General features: G+C 43.2%; 1 protein-coding gene across 1 annotated transcript in view; it reads right to left on the bottom strand.

Annotated features, from left to right (window-relative positions):
- Positions 1-9,013: 9,013 nt before the first annotated feature.
- The window catches only part of LOC127919280 (centrosomal protein of 89 kDa-like), a 14,050-nt gene continuing 5,655 nt past the window's right edge, over positions 9,014-17,408 (bottom strand). Inside the window, exons 3-5 of the mRNA XM_052502796.1 lie at positions 17,281-17,370; positions 12,739-12,939; positions 9,014-9,144 (exon numbers count right to left, since the gene is read on the bottom strand). Of these exons, the coding sequence (XP_052358756.1) occupies positions 9,014-9,144; positions 12,739-12,939; positions 17,281-17,370 (422 nt within the window). The remainder of the gene's footprint in view (positions 9,145-12,738; positions 12,940-17,280; positions 17,371-17,408) is intronic.

Raw genomic sequence — 17,408 nt, 5'->3', positions numbered from 1 at the left:
CAATACATCCAGAACCACATTACTACAGTACATCAATACATCCAGAACCACATTACTACAGTACATCAATACATCAGAACCACATTACTACAGTACATCAATACATCCAGAACCACATTACTACAGTACATCTATACATCCAGAACCACATTACTACAGTACATCTTTACATCCAGAACCACATTACTACAGTACATCAATACATCCAGAACCACATTACTACAGTACATCTATACATCCAGAACCACATTACATCTATACATCCAGAACCACATTACTACAGTACATCTATACATCCAGAACCACATTACTACAGTACATCAATACATCCAGAACCACATTACTACAGTACATCTATACATCCAGAACCACATTACTACAGTACATCTTTACATCCAGAACCACATTACTACAGTACATCTATACATCCAGAACCACATTACATCAATACATCCAGAACCACATTACTACATCTATACATCCAGAACCACATTACATCATCAATACATCCAGAACCACATTACTACAGTACATCTATACATCCAGAACCACATTACTACAGTACATCAATACATCCAGAACCACATTACTACAGAACCACATTACTACAGTACATCTATACATCCAGAACCACATTACTACAGTACATCTATACATCCAGAACCACATTACTACAGTACATCTATACATCCAGAACCACATTACTACAGTACATCTATACATCCAGAACACATTACTACAGAACCACATACATCAATACATCCAGAACCACATTACTACAGTACATCAATACATCCAGAACCACATTACTACAGTACATCAATACATCCAGAACCACATTACTACAGTACATCAATACATCCAGAACCACATTACTACAGTACATCAATACATCCAGAACCACATTACTACAGTACATCAATACATCCAGAACCACATTACTACAGTACATCAATACATCCAGAACCACATTACATCTCATACATCCAGAACCACATTACTACATACATCTATACATCCAGAACCACATTACATCTATACATCCAGAACCACATTACTACAGTACATCTATACATCCAGAACCACATTACTACAGTACATCTATACATCCAGAACCACACATTACTACATTACTACAGTACATCTATACATCCAGAACCACATTACTACAGTACATCAATACATCCAGAACCACATTACTACAGTACATCTATACATCCAGAACCACATTACTACAGTAATTACAGTACATCTATACATCCAGAACCACATTACTACAGTACATCTATACATCCAGAACCACATTACAACAGTACATCAATACATCCAGAACCACATTACTACAGTACATCTATACATCCAGAACCACATTACTACAGTACATCAATACATCCAGAACCACATTACTACAGTACATCTATACATCCAGAACCACATTACTACAGTACATCTATACATCCAGAACCACATTACATCTATACATCCAGAACCACATTACTACAGTACATCAACACATCCAGAACCACATTACTACAGTACATCTATACATCCAGAACACATTACTACAGTACATCAATACATCCAGAACCACATTACTACAGTACATCAATACATCCAGAACCACATTACTACAGTACATCTTTACATCCAGAACCACATTACTACAGTACATCTTTACATCCAGAACCACATTACTACAGTACATCAATACATCCAGAACCACATTACTACAGTACATCTATACATCCAGAACCACATTACATCTATACATCCAGAACCACATTACTACAGTAACTACAGTACATCAATACATCCAGAACCACATTACTACAGTACATCAATACATCCAGAACCACATTACATCTTTACATCCAGAACCAAATTACATCTATACATCCAGAACCACATTACTACAGTACATCAATACATCCAGAACCACATTACTACAGTACATCAATACATCCAGAACCACATTACTACAGTACATCTATACATCCAGAACCACATTACTACAGTACATCAATACATCCAGAACCACATTACTACAGTACATCTATACATCCAGAACCACATTACTACAGTACATCAATACATCCAGAACCACATTACTACAGTACATCAATACATCCAGAACCACATTACTACAGTACATCTATACATCAGAACCACATTACTACAGTACATCAATACATCCAGAACCACATTACTACAGTACATCTATACATCCAGAACCACATTACTACAGTACATCTATACATCCAGAACCACATTACTACAGTACATCTATACATCCAGAACCACATTACTACAGTACATCTATACATCCAGAACCACATTACTACAGTACATCAATACATCCAGAACCACATTACATCTATACATCCAGAACCACATTACTACAGTACATCTATACATCCAGAACCACATTACTACAGTACATCAATACATCCAGAACCACATTACTACAGTACATCTATACATCCAGAACCACATTACATCTATACATCCAGAACCACATTACTACAGTACATCTATACATCCAGAACCACATTACTACAGTACATCTATACATCCAGAACCACATTACTACAGTACATCTATACATCCACAACCACATTACATCTATACATCAGAACCACATTACTACAGTACATCTATACATCCAGAACCACATTACTACAGTACATCTATACATCCAGAACCACATTACTACAATACATCTATACATCCAGAACCACATTACTACAGTACATCTATACATCCAGAACCACATTACATCTATATATCCAGAACCACATTACTACAGTACATCTATACATCCAGAACCACATTACTACAGTACATCTATACATCCAGAACCACATTACTACAGTACATCAATACATCCAGAACCACATTACTACAGTACATCAATACATCCAGAACCACATTACATCTATACATCCAGAACCACATTACTACAGTACATCTATACATCCAGAACCACATTACTACAGTACATCTATACATCCAGAACCACATTACATCTATACATCCAGAACCACATTACTACAGTACATCAATACATCCAGAACCACATTACTACAGTACATCTATACATCCACAACCACATTACTACAGTACATCAATACATCCAGAACCACATTACTACAGTACATCAATACATCCAGAACCACATTACTACAGTACATCTATACATCCAGAACCACATTACTACAGTACATCAATACATCCAGAACCACATTACTACAGTACATCAATACATCCAGAACCACATTACATCAATACATCCAGAACCACATTACTACAGTACATCTATACATCCAGAACCACATTACTACAGTACATCTATACATCCAGAACCACATTACTACAGTACATCAATACATCCAGAACCACATTACTACAGTACATCTATACATCCAGAACCACATTACTACAGTACATCAATACATCCAGAACCACATTACTACAGTACATCAATACATTCAGAACCACATTACTACAGTACATCTATACATCCACAACCACATTACTACAGTACATCTATACATCCAGAACCACATTACTACAGTACATCAATACATCCAGAACCACATTACTACAGTACATCTATACATCCAGAACCACATTACATCTATACATCCAGAACCACATTACTACAGTACATCAATACATCCAGAACCACATTACTACAGTACATCAATACATCCAGAACCACATTACTACAGTACATCAATACATCCAGAACCACATTACATCAATACATCCAGAACCACATTACTACAGTACATCTATACATCCAGAACCAGTTATAGTTAGGGTAGTTATAGTTAGGGTAGTTATAGTTAGGGTAGTTATAGTTAGGGTAGTTATAGTTATAGTTAGGTAGTTATAGTTAGGGTAGGTATAGTTAGGGTAGGTATAGTTAGGGTAGTTATAGTTAGGGTAGTTATAGTGAGGGTAGTTATAGTGAGGGTAGTTATAGTTAGGGTAGTTATAGTTAGGGTAGTTATAGTTAGGGTAGTTATAGTTAGGGTAGTTATAGTTAGGGTAGTTATAGTTAGGGTAGTTATAGTGAGGGTAGTTATAGTTAGGGTAGGTATAGTTAGGGTAGGTATAGTTAGGGTAGTTATAGTGAGGGTAGGTATAGTAAGGGTAGTTATAGTTAGGGTAGTTATAGTTAGGGTAGTTATAGTTAGGGTAGTTATAGTTATGGTAGTTATAGTTAGGGTAGTTATAGTAAGGGTAGTTATAGGTATTGGTGGAACAAACTCCCTCACGACGCCAGGACAGCGGAGTCAATCACCACCTTCCGGAGACACCTGAAACCCCACCTCTTTAAGGAATACCTAGGATAGGATAGAGTAATCCTTCTCACCCCCCCCTTTAAGATTTAGATGCACTATTGTAAAGTGACTGTTCTACTGGATGTCATAAGGTGAATGCACCAATTTGTAAGTCGCTCTGGATAAGAGCGTCTGCTAAATGACTTAAATGTTAAATGTAAACGTACCTCTTTTTTTCCCCTTGGCTGTCTGGTAGGTATAGTTATAGTTAGGGTAGTTATAGTTAGGGTAGGTATAGTTAGAGTTAGGGTAGTTATAGTTAGGGTAGTTATAGTGAGGGTAGTTATAGTGAGGGTAGTTATAGTTAGGGTAGTTATAGTTAGGTAGTTATAGTTAGGGTGGTTATGGTTATGGTAGTTATAGTTATAGTTAGGGTAGTTATAGTTAGGGTAGGTATAGTTATAGTTAGAGTAGTTATAGTTAGGGTAGTTATAGTTATAGTTAGGGTAGTTATAGTTATGGTAGGTATAGTTATATAGTTAGGGTAGTTATAGTTAGGGTAGTTATAGTGAGGGTAGTTATAGTGAGGGTAGTTATAGTTAGGGTAGTTATAGTTAGGGTAGTTATAGTTAGGGTGGTTATGGTTATGGTAGTTATAGTTATAGTTAGGGTAGTTATAGTTAGGGTAGTTATAGTTATAGTTAGGGTAGTTATAGTTATAGTAGGTATAGTTATAGTTAGGTAGTTATAGTTATAGTTAGGGTAGTTATAGTTATGGTAGGTATAGTTATATAGTTAGGGTAGTTATAGTTAGGGTAGTTATAGTTAGGGTAGTTATAGTTATAGTTAGTGTAGTTATAGTTATAGTAGGTATAGTTATATAGTTAGGGTAGGTATAGTTATAGTTAGGTAGTTATAGTTATAGTTAGGTAGTTATAGTTATGGTAGGTATAGTTATATAGTTAGGGTAGTTATAGTTAGGGTAGTTATAGTTAGGGTAGTTATAGTTAGGGTAGTTATAGTTATAGTTAGGGTAGTTATAGTTATGGTAGTTATAGTTATATAGTTAGGGTAGTATAGTTATAGTTAGAGTAGTTATAGTTATAGTTATAGTTATAGTTATGGTAGGTATAGTTATATAGTTAGGGTAGTTATAGTTAGGGTAGTTATAGTTAGGGTAGTTATAGTTATAGTTAGTGTAGTTATAGTTATAGTTAGGGTAGTTATAGTTAGGGTAGTTATAGTTATAGTTAGGGTAGTTATAGTTAGGGTAGTTATAGTTATAGTTATAGTTAGGGTAGTTATAGTTATAGTCAGGGTACTTATAGTTAGGGTAGTTGTAGTTATAGTTAGGGTAGTTATAGTTAGGGTAGTTATAGTTATAGTCAGGGTAGTTATAGTTAGGGTAGTTATAGTTATAGTTAGGGTAGTTATAGTTAGGGTAGTTATAGTTATAGTTAGGGTAGTTATAGTTATAGTTAGGTAGTTATAGTTAGGGTAGTTATAGTTATAGTTAAGGTAGTTATAGTTAGGGTAGTTATAGTTAGGGTAGTTATAGTTAGGGTAGTTATAGTTATAGTTAGGGTAGTTATAGTTAGGGTAGTTATAGTTAGGGTAGTTATAGTTATATAGTTAGGGTAGTTATAGTTAGGGTAGTTATAGTTAGGGTAGTTATAGTTAGGGTAGTTATAGTTATAGTTAGTAGTTATAGTTATAGTTAGGGTAGTTATAGTTAGGGTAGTTATAGTTATAGTTAGGGTAGTTATAGTTAGGGTAGTTATAGTTATAGTTATAGTTAGGGTAGTTATAGTTAGGGTAGTTATAGTTATAGTCAGGGTAGTTATAGTTAGGGTAGTTGTAGTTATAGTTAGGGTAGTTATAGTTATAGTCAGGGTAGTTATAGTTAGGGTAGTTATAGTTATAGTTAGGGTAGTTATAGTTAGGGTAGTTATAGTTATAGTTAGGGTAGTTATAGTTATAGTTAGGGTAGTTATAGTTAGGGTAGTTATAGTTATAGTTAGGGTAGTTATAGTTAGGGTAGTTATAGTTATAGTTAGGTAGTTATAGTTATGGTAGGTATAGTTATATAGTTAGGGTAGATATAGTTAGGGTAGGTATAGTTAGGGTAGTTATAGTTAGGGTAGTTATAGTTAGGGTAGTTATAGTTAGGGTAGTTATAGTTATAGTTAGGGTAGTTATAGTTAGGGTAGTTATAGTTAGGGTAGTTATAGTTAGGGTAGATATAGTTAGGGTAGGTATAGTTAGGGTAGTTATAGTTAGGGTAGTTATAGTTAGGGTAGTTATAGTTAGGGTAGTTATAGTTAGGGTAGTTATAGTTAGGTAGTTATAGTTATAGTTAGGGTAGTTATAGTTAGGGTAGTTATATTTAGGGTAGTTATAGTTAGGTAGTTATAGTTAGGTAGTTATAGTTAGGGTAGGTATAGTTAGGGTAGTTATAGTTAGGGTAGATATAGTTAGGGTAGTTATAGTTAGGGTAGTTATAGTTAGGGTAGTTATAGTTAGGGTAGTTATAGTTATATAGTTAGGTAGTTATAGTGAGGGTAGTTATAGTTAGGGTAGTTATAGTTATAGTTAGGGTAGTTATAGTTAGGGTAGTTATAGTTAGGGTAGTTATAGTTAGGGTAGGTATAGTTAGGGTAGGTATAGTTAGGGTAGTTATAGTTAGGGTAGTTATAGTTAGGGTAGATATAGTTAGGTAGGTATAGTTAGGGTAGATATAGTTAGGGTAGGTATAGTTAGGGTAGGTATAGTTATAGTTAGGGTAGTTATAGTTAGGGTAGTTATAGTTAGGGTAGATATAGTTAGGGTAGGTATAGTTAGGGTAGTTATAGTTAGGGTTTATAGTTAGGGTAGTTATAGTTAGGGTAGTTATAGTTAGGGTAGATATAGTTAGGGTAGGTATAGTTAGGGTAGTTATAGTTAGGGTAGTTATAGTTAGGGTAGGTATAGTTAGGGTAGTTATAGTTAGGGTAGTTATAGTTAGGGTAGGTATAGTTAGGGTAGGTATAGTTAGGGTAGTTATAGTTAGGGTAGTTATAGTTAGGGTAGGTATAGTTAGGGTAGTTATAGTTATAGTTAGGGTAGTTATAGTTAGGGTAGTTATAGTTAGGGTAGTTATAGTTAGGGTAGATATAGTTAGGGTAGGTATATAGTTATAGTTAGTTATGGTAGGTATAGTTAGGGTAGGTTATAGTTAGGGTAGTTATAGTTAGGGTAGTTATAGTTAGGGTAGGTATAGTTAGGGTAGTTATAGTTAGGGTAGTTATAGTTAGGGTAGGTATAGTTAGGGTAGGTATAGTTAGGGTAGTTATAGTTAGGGTAGTTATAGTTAGGGTAGGTATAGTTAGGGTAGTTATAGTTATAGTTAGGGTAGTTATAGTTAGGGTAGTTATAGTTAGGGTAGTTATAGTTAGGGTAGTTATAGTTAGGGTAGATATAGTTAGGGTAGGTATAGTTAGGGTAGGTATAGTTATGGTAGGTATAGTTATGGTAGTTATAGTTAGGGTAGTTATAGTTAGGTAGATATAGTTAGGGTAGTTATAGTTAGGGTAGTTATAGTTAGGGTAGGTATAGTTAGGGTAGGTATAGTTATGGTAGGTATAGTTATGGTAGTTATAGTTAGGGTAGTTATAGTTAGGGTAGTTATAGTTATAGTTAGGGTAGTTATAGTTATAGTTAGGGTAGTTATAGTTAGGGTAGTTATAGTTAGAGTAGTTATAGTTAGGTAGTTATAGTTAGGGTAGTTATAGTTATAGTTAGGGTAGTTATAGTTATAGTTGGGGTAGTTATAGTTATAGTTGGGGTAGTTATAGTTATAGTTAGGGTAGTTATAGTTATAGTTAGGGTAGTTATAGTTATAGTTAGGTAGTTATAGTTAGGTAGTTATAGTTATAGTTAGGGTAGTTATAGTTATAGTTAGGGTAGTTATAGTTAGGGTAGTTATAGTTAGGGTAGTTATAGTTAGGGTAGTTATAGTTAGGGTAGTTATAGTTAGGTAGATATAGTTAGGGTAGGTATAGTTAGGGTAGGTATAGTTATGGTAGGTATAGTTATGGTAGTTATAGTTAGGGTAGTTATAGTTAGGGTAGATATAGTTAGGTAGTTATAGTTAGGGTAGTTATAGTTAGGGTAGGTATAGTTAGGGTAGGTATAGTTATGGTAGGTATAGTTATGGTAGTTATAGTTAGGGTAGTTATAGTTATAGTTGGGGTAGTTATAGTTATAGTTGGGGTAGTTATAGTTATAGTTAGGGTAGTTATAGTTATAGTTAGGGTAGTTATAGTTATAGTTAGGTAGTTATAGTTAGGTAGTTATAGTTATAGTTAGGGTAGTTATAGTTATAGTTAGGGTAGTTATAGTTAGGGTAGTTATAGTTAGGGTAGTTATAGTTAGGGTAGTTATAGTTATAGTTAGGGTAGTTATAGTTAGGGTAGTTATAGTTATAGTTAGGGTAGTTATAGTTATAGTTAGGTAGTTATAGTTAGGGTAGTTATAGTTAGGTAGTTATAGTTATAGTTAGGGTAGTTATAGTTATAGTTAGGGTAGTTATAGTTAGGGTAGGTATAGTTATATAGTTAGGGTAGATATAGTTAGGGTAGATATAGTTAGGGTAGTTATAGTTAGGTAGTTATAGTTAGGGTAGGTATAGTTAGTTATAGTTATGGTAGGTATAGTTAGGGTAGGTATAGTTACCTCTTCTTTGCTCAGGGTCTGAAGCGTGTCTGGTAGCGGCTGAGCTCCACGTTGAGGCGATGGACGGTCATCTTCAGGCTGTCGTTCTCGTCGACCACCTCCTGGGCTTGCTGCCTCAGACTCAGCAGCTCTGCCTGTTCACCTACAGGGGAGCTACAGTCAGTGTCTGGTCCACACAGGAAGTACAATGCAGAACACGAGTCTCTCCACTCCCCTACCCAGTCTCTCACGGCCCCCAGTCTCTCCCCTCCTCCACCCCAGTCTCTCACGGCCTCCAGTCTCTCACGGCCCCCAGTCTCTCTCGGCCCCTAGTCTCTCCCCTCCTCCCCTCCTGTCTCTCACAGCCCACAGCCCCCAGTCTCTCACGGACCCCAGTCTCTTGCCTCCTCCCCCAAGTCTCTCCCGGCCCCCAGTCTCTCCCGGCCCCCAGTCTCTCCCGTCCCTCACGGCCCCCAGTCTCTCCCGTCCCTCACGGCCCCCAGTCTCTCCCGTCCCTCACGGCCCTCAGTCTCTCACGGCCCCCAGTCTCTCACGGCCCCCAGTCTCTCACGGCCCCCAGTCTCTCACGGACCCCAGTCTCTCACAGACCCCAATTTCTCCCCTCCCATCCCTCACAGCCCCAAGTCTCTCCCGGCCCCCAGTCTCCCGCGTCCCTCACGGCCCCCAGTCTCTCCCGTCCCTCACGGCCCTCAGTCTCTCACGGCCCCCAGTCTCTCACGGACCCCAGTCTCTCACAGACCCCAATCTCTCACAGACCCCAGTCTCTCGCAGACCCCAGTCTCTCGCAGACCCCAGTCTCTCGCAGACCCCAGTCTCTCGCTTCCTCCCCCCCAGTCTCTCACTGCCCCCAGTCTCTCACGGCCCCAGTCTCTCACGGCCCCCAGTCTCTCACGGCCCCCAGTCTCTCACGGACCCCAGTCTCTCACGGCCCCCAGTCTCTCACGTCCCTCACAGCCCTCAGTCTCTCACGGCCCCCAGTCTCTCACGGCCCCAAGTCTCTCACGGACCCCAGTCTCTCACGGACCCCAGTCTCTCACGGACCCCAATTTCTCCCCTCCTCCCCTCACGGCCCCAAGTCTCTCCCGTCTCTCCCGGCCCCCAGTCTCTCCCGTCTCTCACGGCCCCCAGTCTCTCCCGTCCCTCACGGCCCCCAGTCTCTCCCGTCCCTCACAGCCCTCAGTCTCTCACGGCCCCCAGTCTCTCACGGAACCCAGTCTCTCACAGACCCCAATTTCTCACGGACCCCAGTCTCTCACGGCCCCCAGTCTCTCACGGACCCAAATTTCTCCCTCCTCTCCTCCAGTCTCTCACGGCCCCCAGTCTCTCACGGCCCCCAGTCTCTCACGGCCCCCAGTCTCTCACGGCCCCCAGTCTCTCCCGTCCCTCACGGCCCCCAGTCTCTCCCGTCTCTCACGGCCCCCAGTCTCTCCCGTCTCTCACGGCCCCCAGTCTCTCCCGTCTCTCACGGCCCCCAGTCTCTCCTGTCCCTCACGGCCCCCAGTCTCTCCCGTCCCTCACAGCCCTCAGTCTCTCACGGCCCCCAGTCTCTCACGGACCCCAGTCTCTCACGGACCCCAGTCTCTCACAGACCCCAGTCACAGACCCCAGTCTCTCACAGACCCCAGTCTCACACAGACCCCAGTCTCTCGCTTCCTCCCCCAGTCTATCCCCTCCTCCCCCAGTCTCTCACGGCCCCCAGTCTCTCCCGTCTCTCACGGCCCCCAGTCTCTCCCGTCTCTCACGGCCCCCAGTCTCTCCCGTCTCTCACGGCCCCCAGTCTCTCCAGTCTCTCACGGCCCCCAGTCTCTCCCGTCTCTCACGGCCCCCAGGCTCTCCCGTCCCTCACGGCCCCCAGTCTCTCCCGGCCCCCAGTCTCCCCGTCCCTCACGGCCCCCAGTCTCTCCCGTCTCTCACAGCCCCCAGGCTCTCCGGCAGCCCCCAGGCTCTCACGGACCCCAGTCTCTCACGGACCCCAGTCTCTCACAGACCCCAGTCTCTCACAGACCCCAGTCTCTCACAGACCCCAGTCTCTCGCCTCCTCCCCCCAGTCTATCCCCTCCTCCCCCAGTCTCTCACGGCCCCCAGTCTCTCACGGACTCCATGGCCCCAGTCTCTCACGGACCCCAGTCTCTCACGGACCCCAGTCTCTCACGGACCCCAGTCTCTCACGGCCCCCAGTCTCTCACGGCCCCCAGTCTCTCACGGACCCCAGTCTCTCACGGACCCCAGTCTCTCACGGAACCCAGTCTCTCACGGAACCCAGTCTCTCACGGAACCCAGTCTCTCACGGAACCCAGTCTCTCACGGACCCCAATTTCTCACGGACCCCAATTTCTCACGGACCCCAGTCTCTCACGGACCCCAATTTCTCCTCCTCTCCTCCAGTCTCTCACGGCCCCCAGTCTCTCACGGCCCCAGTCTCTCACGGCCCCCAGTCTCTCCCGTCCCTCACGGCCCCCAGTCTCTCCAGTCTCTCACGGCCCCCAGTCTCTCCCGTCTCTCACGGCCCCCAGTCTCTCCCGTCTCTCACGGCCCCAGTCTCTCCGTCTCTCACGGCCCCCAGTCTCTCCAGTCTCTCACGGCCCCAGTCTCTCCCGTCCTCATGGCCCCAAGTCTCTCCCGTCTCTCACGACCCCAGTCTCTCCCGTCTCTCACGCCCCCAGTCTCTCCAGTCTCTCACGGCCCCCAGTCTCTCCCGTCTCTCACGGCCCCCAGTCTCTCCCGTCTCTCACGGCCCCCAGTCTCTCCTGTCCCTCACGGCCCCCAGTCTCTCCCCCGTCTCTCACGGCCCCCAGTCTCTCCCCGTCTCTCACGGCCCCCAGTCTCTCCAGTCTCTCACGGACCCCAGTCTCTCACGGAACCCAGTCTCTCACGGAACCCAGTCTCTCACGGAACCCAGTCTCTCACGGACCCCAATTTCTCACGGACCCCAGTCTCTCACGGACCCCAATTTCTCACGGACCCCAATTTCTCCTCCTCTCCTCCAGTCTCTCACGGCCCCCAGTCTCTCACGGCCCCCAGTCTCTCACGGCCCCCAGTCTCTCCCGTCCCTCACGGCCCCCAGTCTCTCCAGTCTCTCACGGCCCCCAGTCTCTCCCGTCTCTCACGGCCCCCAGTCTCTCCCGTCTCTCACGGCCCCCAGTCTCTCCGTCTCTCACGGCCCCCAGTCTCTCCCGTCTCTCACGGCCCCCAGTCTCTCCAGTCTCTCACGGCCCCCAGTCTCTCCCCGTCCCTCACGGCCCCAAGTCTCTCCCGTCTCTCACGGCCCCCAGTCTCTCCCGTCTCTCACGGCCCCCAGTCTCTCCCCGTCTCTCACGGCCCCCAGTCTCTCCCGTCTCTCACGGCCCCCAGTCTCTCCAGTCTCTCACGGCCCCCAGTCTCTCCCGTCTCTCACGGCCCCCAGTCTCTCCCGTCTCTCACGGCCCCCAGTCTCTCCTGTCCCTCACGGCCCCCAGTCTCTCCCGTCTCTCACGGCCCCCAGTCTCTCCCGTCTCTCACGGCCCCCAGTCTCTCCAGTCTCTCACGGCCCCCAGTCTCTCCCGTCTCTCACGGCCCCCAGTCTCTCACGGCCCCCAGTCTCTCACGGACCCCAGTCTCTCCCGTCCCTCACGGGCCCCAGTCTCTCACGGCCCCCAGTCTCTCACGGCCCCAGGGTTTTTCTCTCCTTGTCCCCCCCTTCCACCCCACCTTAGGTCCTCTCCCCTCTTGCCCCCTCACCCCCCAGTATCCACCCCACCTGCTGTAGGGACAGGGGCCTTGCTGAGTTCCCGCTCCAGACTCTGGACCCTCTGGTGGCTCCTCTGCAGCTGCAGGCTCTGTTCTGTACACCTCTGCTCCAGCACCCTCCTGTCTGCCCCCAGGGCCTGGTTCTGCTCTGTTAAAGACCGAACCATCTCCTTCTGCATGTCCAGAACCTCTCTGTAGGCACTGCTGGCCTCTGAGTGTGACAAAGTGTATGGCACAGCACAGGAAGACACAACACACACACAGACAGAGACACACAGACAGAGACACACAGACAGAGACACACAGACAGAGACACACAGACAGAGACACAGACAGAGACACAGACAGAGCAAAGAGGAAAAGGAAAGAAATAGAGTTATGATATATAATACTGTGAGGTCCAGACAACACAGATATATAATACTGTGAGGTCCAGACAACACAGATATATAACACTGTGAGGTCCCGACAACACAGATATATAACACTGTGAGGTCCAGACAACACAGATATATAATACTGTGAGGTCCAGACAACACAGATATATAATACTGTGAGGTCCAGACAACACAGATATATAATACTGTGAGGTCCAGACAACACAGATATATAATACTGTGAGGTCCAGACAACACAGATATATAATACTGTGAGGTCCAGACAACACAGATATATAATACTGTGAGGTCCAGACAACACAGATATATAATACTGTGAGGTCCAGACAACACAGATATATAATACTGTGAGGTCCCGACAACACAGATATATAACACTGTGAGGTCCCGACAACACAGATATATAATACTGTGAGGTCCAGACAACACAGATATATAATACTGTGAGGTCCAGACAACACAGATATATAATACTGTGAGGTCCAGACAACACAGATATATAATACTGTGAGGTCCAGACAACACAGATATATAACACTGTGAGGTCCAGACAACACAGATATATAATACTGTGAGGTCCAGACAACACAGATATATAATACTGTGAGGTCCAGACAACACAGATATATAATACTGTGAGGTCCAGACAACACAGATATATAATACTGTGAGGTCCAGACAACACAGATATATAATACTGTGAGGTCCAGACAACACAGATATATAATACTGTGAGGTCCAGACAACACAGATATATAACACTGTGAGGTCCCGACAACACAGATATATAATACTGTGAGGCCCAGACAAATACAGATATATAATACTGTGAGGCCCAGACAACACAGATATATAATACTGTGAGGCCCAGACAACACAGATATATAATACTGTGAGGTCCAGACAACACAGATATATAATACTGTGAGGTCCAGACAACACAGATATATAATACTGTGAGGTCCAGACAACACAGATATATAATACTGAGAGGTCCATACAACACAGATATATAACACTGTGAGGTCCAGACGACACAGATATATAATACTGTGAGGTCCAGACGACACAGATATATAATACTGAGAGGTCCAGACGACACAGATATATAATACTGAGAGGTCCAGACAACACAGATATATAATACTGTGAGGTCCAGACAACACAGATATATAATACTGTGAGGTCCAGACAACACAGATATATAATACTGTGAGGTCCAGACAACACAGATATATAATACTGTGAGGTCCAGACAACACAGATATATAATACTGTGAGGTCCAGACAACACAGATATATAATACTGTGAGGCCCAGACAAATAATACCAGACAACACAGATATATAATACTGTGAGGCCCAGACAAACAGATATGTAATACTGTGAGGTCCAGACAACACAGATATATAATACTGTGAGGTCCAGACAACACAGATATATAATACTGTGAGGTCCAGACAACACAGATATATAATACTGTGAGGTCCAGACAACACAGATATATAATACTGTGAGGTCCAGACAACACAGATATATAATACTGTGAGGTCCAGACAACACAGATATATAATACTGTGAGGCCCAGACAACACAGATATATAATACTGTGAGGCCCAGACAACACAGATATATAATACTGTGAGGTCAACACAATATATAATACTGTGAGGTCCAGACAACACAGATATATAATACTGTGAGGCCAGACAACACAGATATATAATACTGTGAGGTCCAGACAACACAGATATATAATACTGTGAGGTCCAGACAACACAGATATATAATACTGTGAGGTCCAGACAACACAGATATATAATACTGTGAGGCCCAGACAAATAATACTGTGAGGTCAGACAACACAGATATATAATACTGTGAGGCCCAGACAACACAGATATATAATACTGTGAGGCCCAGACAACACAGATAATAATACTGTGAGGTCCAGACAACACAGATATATAATACTGTGAGGCCCAGACAACACAGATATATAATACTGTGAGGTCCAGACAACACAGATATATAATACTGTGAGGTCCAGACAACACAGATATATAATACTGTGAGGTCCAGACAACACAGATATATAATACTGTGAGGTCCAGACAACACAGATATATAATACTGTGAGGTCCAGACAACACAGATATATAATACTGTGAGGTCCAGACAACACAGATATATAATACTGTGAGGCCCAGACAACACAGATATATAATACTGTGAGGCCCAGACAACACAGATATATAATAATATAATATAATAATATAATAATAATATATGCCATTTAGCTGACGCTTTTATCCAAAGCGACTTACAGTCATGTGTGCATACATTCTAAGTATGGGTGGTCCCGGGAATCGAACCCACTACCCTGGCGTTACAAGCGCCATGCTCTACCAACTGAGCCACAGAAGGACCAATACTGTGAGGTCCAGACAACACAGATATATAATACTGTGAGGTCCAGACAACACAGATATATAATACTGTGAGGTCCAGGCAACACAGATATATAATACTGTGAGGTCCAGACAACACAGATATATAATACTGTGAGGTCCAGACAACACAGATATATAATACTGTGAGGTCCAGACAACACAGATATATAATACTGTGAGGCCCAGACAAATACAGGTATATAATACTGTGAGGTCCAGACAAATACAGGTATATAATACTGTGAGGCCCAGACAACACAGATATATAATACTGTGAGGTCCAGACAACACAGATATATAATACTGTGAGGCCCAGACAACACAGATATATAATACTGTGAGGTCCAGACAACACAGATATATAATACTGTGAGGTCCAGACAACACAGATATATAATACTGTGAGGTCCAGACAACACAGATATATAATACTGTGAGGTCCAGACAACACAGATATATAATACTGTGAGGTCCAGACAACACAGATATATAATACTGTGAGGTCCATACAACACAGATATATAATACTGTGAGGTCCAGACAACACAGATATATAATACTGTGAGGTCCAGACAACACAGATATATAATACTGTGAGGTCCAGACAACACAGATATATAATACTGTGAGGTCCAGACAACACAGCTATATAATACTGTGAGGTCCAGACAACACAGCTATATAATACTGTGAGGTCCAGACAACACCTGTCCTGATGACTGTGTCCTGACTCTAAGGGTGACTGTGTCCTGACTCTAAGGGTGACTGTGTCCTGACTCTAATGATGACTGTGTCCTGACTGACTCTAAGGACGACTGTGTCCTGACTGACTCTAAGGATGACTGTGTCCTGACTCTAAGAATGACTGTGTCCTGACTGACTCTAAGGATGACTGTGTCCTGACTCTAAGGATGACTGTGTCCTGACTCTAAGGATGACTGTGTCCTGACTGACTCTAAGGACGACTGTGTCCTGACTGACTCTAAGAACGACTGTGTCCTGACTGACTCTAAGAATGACTGTGTCCTGACTGACTCTAAGGACTGACTCTAAGACTGTGTCCTGACTGACTCTAAGGACGACTGTGTCCTGACTGACTCTAAGGATGACTGTGTCCTGACTGACTCTAAGGGTGACTGTGTCCTGACTGAGTCTAAGGGTGACTGTGTCCTGACTCTAAGGATGACTGTGTCCTGACTCTAAGGATGACTGTGTCCTGACTCTAAGGATGACTGTGTCCTGACTCTAAGGATGACTGTGTCCTGACTCTAAGGATGACTGTGTCCTGACTCTAAGGGTGACTGTGTCCTGACTCTAAGGGTGACTGTGTCCTGACTCTAATGATGACTGTGTCCTGACTGACTCTAAGGACGACTGTGTCCTGACTGACTCTAAGGATGACTGTGTCCTGACTGACTCTAAGGGTGACTGTGTCCTGACTGACTCTAAGGATGACTGTGTCCTGACTGAGTCTAAGGGTGACTGTGTCCTGACTGAGTCTAAGGGTGACTGTGTCCTGACTCTAAGGGTGACTGTGTCCTGACTCTAAGGACCACTGTGTCCTGACTCTAAGGACCACTGTGTTCTGACTCTAAGGACCACTGTGTTCTGACTCTAAGGACCACTGTGTCCTGACTCTAAGGATGACTGTGTCCTGACTCTAAGGGTGACTGTGTCCTGACTCTAAGGACCACTGTCTACCTGATGGTCCATCTCTCCTGCTTCCTGAACTCTTGGTCTTCTGGGCTGAAGACCTCTTCTTAGATGCACGGAAGCCGTCTTCTGTCAAATCTGAGAGAAGAAGTAGTTAAGGTGAACACACAGAGTCT

Source organism: Oncorhynchus keta, unplaced genomic scaffold (genome assembly GCF_023373465.1).
Source record: "Oncorhynchus keta strain PuntledgeMale-10-30-2019 unplaced genomic scaffold, Oket_V2 Un_contig_16229_pilon_pilon, whole genome shotgun sequence".
NCBI lineage: Eukaryota > Metazoa > Chordata > Actinopteri > Salmoniformes > Salmonidae > Oncorhynchus > Oncorhynchus keta.
This window is presented reverse-complemented; position numbering and strand designations above follow the sequence as displayed.